At 37.4% G+C, this 14573-nt stretch overlaps 1 protein-coding gene across 11 annotated transcripts in view; it reads left to right on the forward strand.

Annotated features, from left to right (window-relative positions):
* Positions 1–14573, forward strand: part of LOC139982453 (uncharacterized) — a 564762-nt gene that overhangs the window by 519128 nt on the left and 31061 nt on the right. For all 11 annotated transcript variants that reach the window (XM_071995344.1, XM_071995338.1, XM_071995343.1 and 8 more), the window contains 4 exons: positions 722–992; positions 1404–1703; positions 6834–8908; positions 9606–9808. In XM_071995344.1, the coding sequence (XP_071851445.1) occupies positions 722–992; positions 1404–1703; positions 6834–8908; positions 9606–9808 (2849 nt within the window). The remainder of the gene's footprint in view (positions 1–721; positions 993–1403; positions 1704–6833; positions 8909–9605; positions 9809–14573) is intronic.

Consider the following 14573-nt stretch of genomic DNA (forward strand, 5'->3'; position numbering starts at 1 on the left):
TCCCCGGAAACGCGGATTTCCGATTTTTTTTCTTTTCATTTTCGCGTTTTTTCTCGTAATTCGCGTTTTTTTATTTTTATTTATTTATTTTTTTATTCATTTATTTTTTAATAGTTTTTATTGCCGAACATGCTGGACTGTGAAGGGATGGAACACCGAATTTGACCAGTGGTTGAATCAAGTAGCACAGAGCAAGCAAAAAAGCCTTTTTTTGGTTCAAAAAAGCTAATGGATAAGTTATACAAGCAGAAATTCCACACTTTTTGGCGAGTTACGTGATGTGATAGATTCCATCTAGAGTCCACCATTTTGCATCTAAGCCCTCCTTACCTGGCCAAAATTTTCTCAAGGGTAGGGGGACACCCCCTCCACTTAAACCCCTCCCCCAGGACGGCGATCGATGAATTTCAGATTTTTTTTTCCCGGCTCAGTCTCATCCCACAGTATATCTCATTACGCTGACCAGAAGTCGATACTTAGAGTAGCTTCTTTTGACTTCAGTTAGTGAGTGGATCTTCTGTGCGAGTAACCAGAATCTTACTCTATTATGTGGAGTTCAAGATAAGTTCAAGTCTCAGAGCAGCTGTTGGTTACATCTCAAACATTGTCACATTTCAGAAATCTTCTGACCAAGGCTGGTCTAAAATGAAAGTTCTTGATGTGGTTAGTTGGCAAAGAATTACTAACCTATTAGATTTATTTTTGTTTCTCTCTTCCATAGGCATCCATCTTGACCTTCAGTGATCTCAGAGAAGAACTGTCGTTAAAGCTAACCCAAACTGACTGTGGGAATTTAGCCCGCTACTTTTCACTACCACCCGATAAAGTACAGACCATTATTACATGTACCTTGTACTCCAAGAACTTTCTGCTTGCCCTTGAAGAGAGAGGATACATACACCCTTCAAATGTGAATCGATTAACTGATGCTCTCATTGAGCTGAAGATCAACGATACTCACTTATTAACAGAGACGTACATGAAGCTAATAGGTAGGCCCCTAATCATTAGCTCTCTTTGCAATTTTGTATTTTGATTCACCTCTTGTAATTCAAAAAAAAAGGACTTCAAAGAAAGGTCTTCATCTACATGCAGTTTAGTGCAACGATCATACATATTTCCTGTATATGACAAAACCTATTTATGGACTATCCCCCGCCAACTCGCCCACCCCCCCCCCCCTCCTCCTCAGAAAGATTCCACTGTAAACAATACATAGCACAGGTAGTGATTAATTCTAGAGGTTGAAACCAAATTTTGTACACCAAAACACAATATATGTACAAGCGCGAAAAATCACCTTACGCCATGATGGTTATCATGCATAAATCAGCGTGCCTATATGTCTTTGGGTATTAACAACACTGGAATCTTCAACTTGATGTTTACCTTAAACATTTCAGATCAAGAGACTGAATATGATAGATTCCTCGCCGGCGTCTCTGCTCATTTGACATTTTCCATAACAGTGAAACTGTGTGATAACTTTGAAGTTACTGATAAGAACAAGAAGACAGTTATCTCCAGTCAGAATCCAGGACTTTCCTTCCTCCAGACAATTGATGAGATGGGTATCATTAATCCTTCTGATGTCAGCAAATTAAAGACAACTTTAGAAGAATATCATCTTGTCCAGGCAGTAGCTAAGATACACGAATACCAGTCCTTGGTACTCTCTGACGAAACGATGCCACAAGATGAAGGTATTGTAAATTCATGTGTATGTTACAAACTACTTTACACTCCACTGGTACAAGTTTCATGCCAGTTTTAAGGAATATTCCTGACTTGAAGACTTCAGAGCTCAAAAACAGATAAACACACAAATTGCACTCATTTTCTTTAAAAAAAAAGGTTGGAATACAGAATACTTTAGGATTAATGAACGACACAGGAAGCCTGAAGTTAAACTATAACAACTGTGATTTCTCTCTTGGAAAATCTCATATCATTATGTGATTTCTTTTGCCTATACATGAACATAACATCACGTCATTCAATTTGCATACTACTTTTCGTTGTTTTTCTATAGCATATATGAAGATTAAATTGCAACATTCAAATTGCATACTTCTTATAGTTAGTTGACTTGTACAAGTTTTACACCCCATTCTAAATACAGCACACCTACATCCTGGCCAACAGATACATTGAACATCAGTATAAAATGAATATCCCTAATTTAATTGCTTTACCACCGTCCCCTCACTGCAAACTCACTATAATTCACTTATATCCCAAAATGCATTTTAACTATTACCATTACATGGCAGCTTTTACAGCATTCGGGCAACAAGTCCAGGACCTTCAGACAGCATCTTCACTCAGCAGGGTGCAGCAGCTCCTTCCATAGATTTTAATTATTTACTTTGATAATTCAAAACAATTTCTCGATTTTAACCATAAGCTTTTTTGAGACAGCTTTCTAGCCTGGCTGATATACACATATTGATGCCTGAGGTTCCTCCAGGAGACTGATCTTTACCATCCAGGATAACTACTTTACACCTGGGTGTGACAAGACTATGGAAAGTTCCACCCTTTCTTCCACTGAAGGTGTAACAGATTTAACCTTGGAATTTTCCACCACTATACCATGCTCCCTGAGATCATGTAATATTTCTTAAGCATAACTGGAGGTTAACACATGGAAACACTCTCCTACAATACAAATATCACAGGGGATTGAACTAGACATAGCATGTGGAGGATTTCCTCTACTAATCAAGGAGGAATTAAAGTCACCAAGAACTTTTGACAATGCAGACTGAGATGTCAAAACATGATTTGAGCTGAAGCACATTGATGCAACTCGCAGCTTCAATAGGCCATTCCCACGAACGTGGCAGGCTCGCTTCAAGCATGCATAGGTAAAGCTTAAACTAAAACCGCATATATGTCCTGCAATTTGAACCTGCATTTTCAATGAGTTAACTCCAGGCAATAGGGGCATGATTTGAAAACCTATGGAAACATCCAAACCAGGTTGGCAGGAAATATTTCTCTTTTTTTGTATACTAAACATATTCTCAGTATCACTAAAGATACTGTTCTTCTGTTCATAATAACGGCATAGTTTTAAGGGCGTATTCAATGTGATTAGCACAGCATCCGATTTCTGTCCTTGATTAATTAAACCTTAACTGGGTAAAAAAAATAATTGTTGAATACCAGTTAAATGATTCAATGAAGTGTGGGCAAAGGATTAGGCATTTATTAGGCATTTGTATGACGACGTGTTTTGCGAAATGTTCAACACCTTTTATAGCACAGACCGTTACAAATCTAAAACATTGCGGAATATCCACAATCTTGCAGAGAATATAGTTACACAATTGTAATAGATTATTCTATCAGAGAATACGAGCAGTAATCGACAGCTAGGCAGTGAGTCTTTTCGGCACGTGCATACATCATCCAAGTAGCGCACACGGAAGCTGGTCACTTCGCCCAACAACTATTTCGCCCAACTGCCATTTCGCCCAACCTTACTATTTCGCCCAACCAGCCTGGTCATTTAGCCCAACCAGTCTGGTCATTTCGCCCAACCTTGATTAAATATTATACTTCAATAAGGAAACGTTCGGGAATTGTTAACGTTACAGGATACGAACCGAATACTAAGGAATCTTGAAGTCCTTTAGTTTGTATAACTTTAGTTGGAAACGTTCGGGAATTCTTAACGTTACGGGATACGAACCAAATATTAAGGAAACTTGAGGATGGATCAGTGTTTTAGGGGTTAGGTTTGATAGGTTTGATAGGAAACGTTCGGGAATTGTTATCGTTACGGAATACGAACCGAATATAAAGGAAACTTAAAGTCGTGGTAACAGTCGGTAGAATGGATCAGTGTTTAAGGGGTTAGGTTTGATAGGTTTGATAGGAAACGTTCGGGAATTGTTTATCCCACACCGATTCCCCTTTGTATAATAATATAACTTCCATTGTATGCGTAACCGCCTAAAGTAGTGTAATACTATAACACAAAATAAATCAAATTGAACTAGTGAAATAGAAAAGGTGATATTATTCCATACCGATTCCCCTTTGTTACGTATAATAATATAACTTCCATTGTATGCGCATAACCGGCTAAAGTAGTGTTATACTGTAACTCAAAATAATTCAAATTGAACTAGTGAAATAGAAATGGTGATATTATTCCACACCGATCCCCCTTTGTTTGTGTAATAATATAACTTCCATATTGTATGCGTAACCGCCTAAAGTAGTGTAATCCTCCCATTATACCCGAAATAACTGCTCAGACTCCGATCGATATCGAGCGGATCTCACTTTATTTACCTACCACGAAGTAATACAACCCAAAATAAATCAACTTGAACTAGTGAAATAGAAAAGTAATATTATTCTGACTGAATATGAGGAACAAAATGGTTGGGCGAAATGACCAGGCTGGTTGGACGAAATGACCAAGCTGGTTGGGGGAAATGACCAGGCTGAATGGCAGTTGGGGCGAAATGGTTGTTAGGCGAAGTGACCAGAAAGCGCGCACACGTACTGTTTTCTACTTTCCCGGTACAGCCGACCTTTACCTACCACCTTTTGAAAAAGTTGATGCTCTGCGCAGGGAAAACATTGTTCGTCTCTGCAAAACAATATTTTGGGTGGTACCCCTTGTCGTGGGGGTTACGTAAAAATCCTTAAGGTAAAACCATTCATAGTTTCCAAAATGAAAGCTAATCAAATGGAAAACCTTAAAATATAGTATTGTTCTAGCAGATATGCCGACTTTGTGTTCGTAAAATTGTTCCAACAACTGAAGAAAAATGTTTGCTCACTTTATCCAAAAGAAATAATTAACCCCCTAAAACAAAATGGTTGGGTTGGGTTCGAGATATGCTGCAAATATATGTTGTTGCAACTCCATGTCCGCACCTATTTTATGCTGTACCATTTTACTTGACATTGATGTAAAAACCTTTTTCTTGGCAACCTGCCAACAAGAAATTTGACTATTAGTGGTTTTTGCTAGTATTGCATTAAAGAAGTTATGGCGTGTAGACTAGATGCTTTACGGTCACTGTGGCACAACCTTTGTAGCTAGGTCTTTACATTCGATATCAAGCTATAAATGTAATCGAGAATGGGAATATGCCTATCTGATTTTAGTAGTTATCAAAGCAACATGTATATCTTTTTGCATTTCCTGTTATTATTTTCTAATACAGAGTTCAGCAACATTCGTAGTGAATGTGTTTGTGGAAGGTTTTGGTGTGCTTTTACGAAAGTTCGGCTTATTGATAAGGCTTTGTAGGTCTAGAACATGCGACCTTTGTTACTCGATCAATACATGCTGGCTCCAAATGTATTCATTCGGCCTGGTAGGCCGACGCATACATTTTTGAAGAAAAGTTTTTTTGTATATCCCTGATGATCAGCTGTAAGATTATGTGGTACATTATGATTCCTAAGCAGCTTTGATAATGCATTTCTTACAATGACATGAAATTAGTGCTAACCCAAACTGTAATGATCACGGGAAACTTAACAAGTGCATTACGCCATATCGTTCATTCACCATTATTGTTTGTCGTGTTTTTTTATTATTTCGGACCAGAATGACGTGAAACGAAAACTCTGCGGCACCTCCTATCAAGTTTTGACATTTATACATGCGTCGCACCAAATGCCAAGCAATGTGCATACCTCATCGTCCGACCACATACTTTGCTTAGTCTCTTGCGACATGTTTTACAGGAAAATATCGTTAATAATAATAATAATGGGCTTTGCAAATTATCTGGAATTCTGCAAGAAAGCAGCTCAAACTTTATAATGTATGCATGCGGATTTATGCGGGCAGCTACACTGTGTACTACTCAGCTATGCCTTACGTAATACCTTCATTCCCACTGCATCAGTCTTTAGTACACACAAACAATTTTAGAAGATACAACACAGTTTAGGTTGATACAGAAATAAGCAAGCAGCTTTAGCCACAACTGATAAATTATTATTTGATTATTTACATTTGTCAACGTTCGCCCGGGCTAAGCTGTCCTAAGCCAACCTCTCACGAGGGGCTTGATGAAGCTCGGGCTAGCCCTGTTCCCACGCAGAAAAAGAGTGGAGCAATTTACCCTCTCCTCAATAGGTCGATCAAAGGTGAAGCAAACCTACGTTTGTGGGATTGGCGTAACAGTTTTGTCCTTTTTTGAGAAATTAAATAAGGCAGATTTTATTTACTTTATTATGATGAGTGCATTGTTGTGCTGTGTAATCTGTGATATCATACATTGTTGTATATACAACAGCTCTTTTTCCAGATGACTTCACAATTAAACAATGATTCTTATTACGAAGGGGTCCATTAGTTACAAAGAAATACAACAGTATCACTGTATGACAGCAATCATTGTACATTTTTTTGTCTCTAAATGAAGGAGAATGAATTTTTAAATTTTGATTTCTCAATATTGGTACATGTAGGGTCTTTGAAAATAAATTGCAGAAAGAGTTATCAGGATATGATGGTGTGAATGAATTATAATAACATCTGGGTTTCCAGTTGTTGCAAGTCTTGATGCATGACACTTTTTGTTATTATTGTTGTTTGTATTACTGGTAACTGTTAAACTGACTAAGCATGTTTGAGCGATGTCAGTATCTTAGTTTGTGTTGGAGTGAGCTTCCTTTACATTGGAAGATTATGAAAGATATTGACACAGATACAGTGTTACCAGATTATCCAAACTACAAATATCAAATTACATTTGCCTATCATCTTGGTAGATTTCTAGCATGAATTGTGGAACATTTCACCTTCTCGTAGTGGTAATTTTGTTTCTGTATTTCTTGTTTTAAAGGTAAAGAGAACTTATTCATCAAATCCCTACAACAGAAGATGAAGAGTTGGTTTGAGACCATGACTCCTGTCCCCTGGAAGAAGTCTTGTCAATGGAAATCTAACGATCTCTTTATAGCCAGCGGCTTAGTCTTAACAAATTCTGGTTCAAAAATATCTAGCAGAGAAGTTGACCAAAAATGTAAGCTACACTACCGAGATATCTTTACTCATCAACGACTAAAAGAAGAGACTCGAATCATTCTGGAAGGACAGCCAGGCTCCGGCAAGACAATGCTTTCTTCTCAGTTGGCCTATGACTGGTGTTGTGGGAAGCTTATGGATATCCCAATGGTCATCTATCTGCCCTTGAAAATTGTTGATAACATGACAATTTATCAAGCTATCAAGATGTTCTACATCCGTAAAGGCATTCCCATTACAGAAGAGGATATTGAGTCTATGCTTAACAGTGGTAAGAAGAAAGTCTACCTCATATTGGATGGGTTAGAAGAATACAATGGTGTAACCAAAGATGGAAGTCCCTCAGAGGTCATGAGAGTAATGACAAAGGACAAACTGTCCAACTGCATTGTTATAATCACAACTAGGACAGATTATACCAAGCATCTACCTCCAGGTCCAATGTTGACGATAGGAAGCTTTGGTGAGGATGAGAGGAATGAATACATTGAAAAAGTCTATTCTGATTATCTCAAAAGGCAAGAAGAAGTCAAGGAATTGATAAATAATGTTCCATTTATTCTTGATATTTGTAATGTTCCACTACTCTTTGTGCTGTTAATACATAACATTGATAGATTAGGAAAGTTACAAGAGAGTAAGCTTGACAGGGTTACTCCTTTCGTGAAGGCCATTGTAGACATTCTGTGTTCTGTGCAGGATGATGAAAACACCTCGGGTCATGTGTCATACCAGCAGCAGGAATATACTAGTGCAAAGTATGTCAGCATTTCAGAGAGTGTAACATCAATAGACCCCCAAGATACATGCATTACATTGGAGGAACTTGCCTTTAACGGCCTCTGTAAAGGAAACCAACAATTGTTTTGGCATAAAGACTTTGTGGATAGATGTGTCAGAAATAGCAAAGCATGGATAGATGCTGGGTTACTTGTTGTTGAGGAAGGAACTCCATTTAATTCCCCTAGTAGAGATCTACAGACTGACTCAGGCAGTGAAAGTTCCCAGACTGATTCCATCAGTGATGAGTCACTGAACACATCTAATGTTACTTCAGAGATAAAGAGAGGGCTATCCCTTGATCCTGATCTCTTGGGATCTCTTGGAGATCTTCAGACTGTTTCAGGCAGTGAAAGTCCCCAGACTGATTCCATCAGTGATAAGTCACTGAACACATCTAATGTTACTTCAGAGATAAAGAAAGGGGTATCCCTTGATCCTGATCGCTTGGGATCTCTTGGAGATCTTCAGACTGTTTCAGGCAGTGAAAGTCCCCAGACTGATTCCATCAGTGATAAGTCACTGAACACATCTAATGTTACTTCAGAGATAAAGAAAGGGGTATCCCTTGAACCTGATCTCTTGGAATCTATCAATCGATCAAAGAATAAACCAATATTAGAATCTAAAGAGAAGAAATCAGAACTTTTACAGAAAAAAAAAGCTGCGAAATATGTCTCGCTACAGGTTAAATTCCTTCATAAGTTAATCCAAGAGTGGTTTGCAGCAAAGCATTTAGCCCTCCTCTTCTGGGGTCACAAATTAACTGAACACCATTACAAATATCATTTGTTCAGAGAACACTTGGCTAACATAGACCCAGCTGATCTCCATTATGTCTTGCGCTTCACTTGTCACATTTGTCCTCCCAGCTTTAATGTCATTGCCAGTTTTTTAATGAGAGACTTTAAAACAGGAGATTGTGAGATTCCTGATTACATCATGAACTGCATCTGCCTCTGTTTTGCTGAGTATGATGGTTACAAAGGGCACAAGGTCAAAGACATTGTCAAAGAGGTCTGTAGAAGAGAATCCGTCAACTTCAGCTCAGAAGATAGTCGACTGCTGCTGAGGTCAAAGGTTTCTATGCTCACCTTTGCTTCAAGATCACAGGTAAAGTGTGAAAATTAAAAATTCTTAGCTCAAATAAACAGCAAACCTCTACTTATATCCAGATATATGTGATACATAATCTGAAATGTGCATGAATACTACATTCAAATGTCCAGTGTCGAGTACAGCATCAATCTGTAGGATACAACATTGAAAGTCTATATTTCACCAATTTGTGCCAGACCTTAAGTAAATCTAGTATGTTGAAATATTAATGGTGTAAGTTTATTTTAAATATGTTACTTCTTGAAATGTAGTTCTCAATCCAGAGATTAAATTTGATCTTTGGTACAAGATCGACCTAATGTATTCATTCTGTGGATATCAGACTAAAGAATGAATTGGTCTACAGGTATTATACAGTGGCAGATCATTCTGGGATGTGTGAATAATTTTTAATACAACATTATCATATGCTGAACCATCTATTTAACTTACAAGATCAGTGTATCGTAAAGTACACATTTCGTCAATGGTATTAAACAAAGGTTGGTTAATAATTTATCCTTAGTGTTGCTTTAGGATATTGTGATGCATGAGACAACTCTAGCTGATTAAATACACAACATATCTTTACTAGCAAACAAGGTTAATCTTAATGTCTCTAATCAGGTTTCTAGTTTTATGGTTTCCATTTGTTATTGTTGGGTACTGATTTCAGGTTGAAATACTACAATATCTGTGGATTATATTCCAGATTCCAATTAAATGTCTGAAGCTTTCAGATGTTGTGGAAAAAGTTACAGAGAAAGCCCTTATCCTGAAGGCTGATGTCTCACTGGGAGTTTTGAAAACCCTGAGGGCTATTGAAGTTAATCGGTGGGACCTGAAGCTGATTGAACAAGATTATGAAGATCTCATAAAATTCGTTATCAACAATGAAATGGTTGAAGTAGCATGGTGAGGACTAATTAAAAGTTGGTAAACCAAAATAAAGATTTTGCACTATGTGATATTGAAAACAAAGATGTATTGGAATGTGTGATTTATAGAGCTAATAGAAGAACATTCAGCAGAAATATCTCCAAGCATTTGATGTCTTTGAACAATGGGAACCATGTAAAAAGTTTGGCTTTTTCGCTGCATCATTTCTTTTTCTGCCAGTCTGCTACATCGAGATTGCTTAGTCATAATATACTCCACTCCTAGCTTACCTGTCTACCCCACAACCATAGCCCTCTCATCCGACCATGTCTAGGGTTGAACTGGTACCCCCTCTATGACCAGTGACATTGGTAAAAGTCCATCCTTCTCATTCTGCCACCCATAGTGCCTACACACAGAAAACAGTATGAAAAATAATGTTATGTAAATCACGAGTTGTAAACAAGTACATGGCATTATGCAAATATTACACAACATTCTGTAAAATTATTCATATGCATGCGATTGAGGATTACACAAACTTATTGTAAACATCTACTGTGTCATTTTACATGATAGCAAGTAACTTTTGCCAAAGCGTTAACCAAATGGAAGCAGTTTACATAATACAACACTTCTTGTACCAGTTTGTCAAGTAAAGACATTTATCGTTACTAAATGTACTAGTAACCACGGTCTTATACACGTACAAGCCACATACCGTTAAGTACTCAGTGTGCGATTACGAGCTACAATGGCATGGAAAATGACGTTAGAAGACTCGGGCCTGGAAGAGTTGTTTGGAAAATGTGCAGGTTTGTATTGATATTCTGTAATGGAACGTGACAAGAACGAGAAATGTTTAGAGACTCACGACAAAGTTGGGTAGACGAATGATTTTGATTCGCTTGCGTTATGTAGACCTAACGTTAAAGTCATACGATAAGCTAATATAATAGGCTAGCTGCTGTTTGCCATAGTCAACTCATAATTGTCAGCGAATACGTGTAGCCTGCATACAAGTAAACATTACACGGAATAGCCTACAGAAGGACGGAGGACTTGGGTCTAGGCCTATATTGTAACCTAGTGTATCCTATTCCTATTGTACAATAATCGCATTTTTGCATACCCTGCGAGTCATTTAGTTAATTAGTACTAGGCCTAGTATGGGATACTTAGGCTATTTCAAGTCAGTACATTTTAAATAGCATTGGGCAGCGAGGTTTTTTTTTTCCAGCGTGGTAAAGGCCATCATTTGCATACCTCTCTTCTCATTGGCTGGGTCTTGCACTTTTGATGCTGAATTGGGAAGTTCTTGCTTACGCTATGCGTGTGTGTATTGCATGTACATACACATGCACGCAGTGGATCGTAATTCACGTACACGTACTGTAGGAGCTGGCGACTGTCTTGAAAACAACTTTGTTCAAAAATGTGTTTAAATGTTGTTGTTTTTTTGCTTTTGCGCGGACTTGTTTGTGTACATTTACATCCATAAGTTCGTAAAACATGATACTGCGACCATGGACTGTGATTGTACACGTCTCATTGTAGATGACTGTCCTTCTTTGAAGGTAAGGATTACTTAGGTTGATGATCCAAAACTGAAAAGCCAATAAATCGAATAAGTTAGTTTTGACAAGGGTGAAGCTTCGAACTGATGGTAGAACTTGCTGCACAGGGTACTGCGATGGCAATGTACGCAGATAAGTACCAGGCGTTTGCTTGCTTCAAAACTGCTCAAAAACGTTGGACAGCTTGACCGTTTCTGATTGACTATTTACTTGAGATGCTTTAAATTGATAGATTCTAATGTAGTTTTGAGCATACACATTGATTTGATTCTCAAAAATATGACCCTTTGAGACGGTTTATTATGACCATTTGGCACAGTTTTCAGATAATATAATACGAAATATATAGGCCTTGTATTTAGTCATGCATGTTAGTAGTACCACTGCCACTGTGGATTATAGTTATTGAACACAGAAATTGTCTTACGTTTATATTATATGGTGATTTTTTGTATCATCTTCAAACTGTTTCGGTTTGATTTAACTTCTTTAAATTTACAGCAACAGAGTTGTGCGATACATAACCACAGGCATTCTACACCCGTGGCATACCACACCGACAAATAAGTTTACTCTACTCAAACGCGTACCATTGTACATTCTGCTGCTAGACTGTATTCTTTTTTTGTTGTGAGTGTAGCAAAGTGGCCTGAAATGTGGTATGTGATAAGCGATTCAGTGCAGCAGCTGCTAGTTAATATTGTAATGAATCTTATGTATACGGACCCCAACCAATGGGAGCGAGGTATGCTAATCTTCGCCTTTACCATGCTGGGAAAAAATCGCCATCGGGCATGGGCCTATCGTTACGTTGGTACTATGTTTAATAAGGGATAAACATATATTCATGTAATGCAATTTATAATTACTACTAATTGAAATTTAAGCTTGCAAGTTGTAGCAAGTAGGCCGAAGCTGATGTGTTTCGAACGTACTTGAAGAAGTTAGAATCACAACTGATTATATTTTGCGCATTTTCTTTAGGAATGTCAATATTTGTGAGTGGTTAATAACTGCTTATGTTTTACACAACTTTATAAAGATGGAAATTTATTTTTTCCTTTCCTTGTTGTTACTTAGGAAATCATAAACTTGGAGTTCTATTTGCAAATGATTTCAGAAAGACCTCAGCCATATGTGTTACTTCTTGGAGTAAGCAAAATACATCCTCAGCAGTCATTTGTGATCATCGAGAGACATGTCCTACCCCAGAGGACATTTATGAAGGCCATTGATGTGTGCTTCAAATCATCCTATGTGTTTAATCTGGAATACCAAAATGCATGTCTTGGTGCCTGGGAACTTTTCCAAAAAGTTGTTTACGAATTGCCCGGTGGTGTGAAATGCAACCAGATTATAGATTTTTGTGCTTACCGTGCCAACAAAAAAGACAAAGTAACTGCAGTGTAGCAGTCGTCATAGACAGCACTCTAAGTTGTTGCCTATTTGAAATTGACTTTGGGAAGAGTTGTTTCTTTGTGTTTAATCTGGAATACCAAAATGCATGTGCCAACAACAAAGACAAAGTAACTGCAGTGTAGCAATTGAATATTTTGGCACTTTTAAGTTGACTTAATTCCACAAGACAACACTTTTGTAGCCTAAATTACTCATTTTACATTTAAAAGGATATAATATATGAACCTCTGGAATAGAAAGGTAGTAGGATGGTTAATGGCTGAAAAATCAGACCTCAAAAATCAAGAAAATGCCACGGTGACGACAAAATCAGAAATTTTAAAGTGTGATTATTCAGCCAATTTTGAAGCAATGCAACTGAAATAATCAGAGTATGCATAATAAATTCAGGAATTTTGGAGAGGGTCCAGCTATCCGTGATTTGACATGAAATGACCCATAAGCATGTTTAAGTTGGAAAGTTCATCATGATATATCTTCCGTATTCTGCTATGAAGATCATATCCGTTATTCAGTTGCAATTTATCGTGTTGTTCATGGGTTGATTTTTGTGTTAATTGGAAATTAACTAAATATGAACAGATCATTTTATGTCAAAACATTTCTTCTAATGCTGCAGGTAGAGTTGCATTGTTGTCAAATTTTGCAATAAGACAGTTGATTGCGTTGGAGCTTTCACATATTTTCTACCTCTACATGTTGAGGGAGTGCTTTCAAAAGTTCCAAACTCAACCAAATGCTTTTAGTACATGCCCTTTTCCAGAAAGTACAAAAGTAAATCACTTAAATTTTCATAGGCATGCATTGTTTAAAGATATGACCTTTTGTTTATTTTTTTGTTATTGTAGACAGTTTTTAAGTTCTGTGTTGAAAAATGTTGAAATAAAAGGTTCAATTCATCGCACTTTCTGAATTATCTGTGCTGTCATCGCTTTTTGCTCTCTCTTAAATGTACCTTTCTGTGTGAGCGATTCAAACATGCATCCAGATTTTTTAACCTAATTACTAAAACCTGTGTAAAATATTCACTGAACGGGTGCATGTAAAATTCTCTGACAAAATTTTACATAACAATATTGTACTTGCGTTACATACTAATCATGTAAAACTTACATACTAATCATGTAGAACAAAACGGAGGTTAAGTAATTTTATTTAAATGTTTAAGTGTTCTATTTGGCATGAAAATTAAGTAAAATTTTACTTAACCTGTGTAAAACGTTTTCTGAGTGTAGAAGTGTTATCGTGGACAAAGCATAGTTTTTGGCTTCGATTATAATCGTAACCTATGCATCCATGCGTGTGTGTATGTGTGCGTTTATTTGGTTTTCTGACCGAGGACTTGAACAAAAGAATTCCAGGTCCTCGGTTGTGATTTCTAAAGAATCACCACGTCCTCGGAAGAATTTTATTGTATGGGGTATTGTTAAGGTCAGGGTACGTGGATTTGAACAATGGAAAAAACAATTGGGTCCTCGGTCTGAATATAAAACAAACATGTGCGTGTGTGTGTGTGAAGCCTCGCTTGTAAACACGATATCTCAAGTAGGGACCGATATAATATTTGGTGTATATGAGTAACACATTGAGTAGATAAACCCTATTGTTTTATGGGGAGGTCAAAGGTCATTTGGAGTCACCAGGGGCCAAATAGTGAAAACCTTGTAAACACGATATCTCAGGGAGGTAAGCTTGGACCAACCTAATATTTCGTGATTAGGAGGACCACAATTAGGAGCAACAGCCTATATTTTTTTTTGTGGAGGTCAAATGTAATTTGGAGTCACCACGGGTCAAATTGTGTA

Source organism: Apostichopus japonicus, chromosome 16, assembly GCF_037975245.1.
Source record: "Apostichopus japonicus isolate 1M-3 chromosome 16, ASM3797524v1, whole genome shotgun sequence".
NCBI lineage: Eukaryota > Metazoa > Echinodermata > Holothuroidea > Aspidochirotida > Stichopodidae > Apostichopus > Apostichopus japonicus.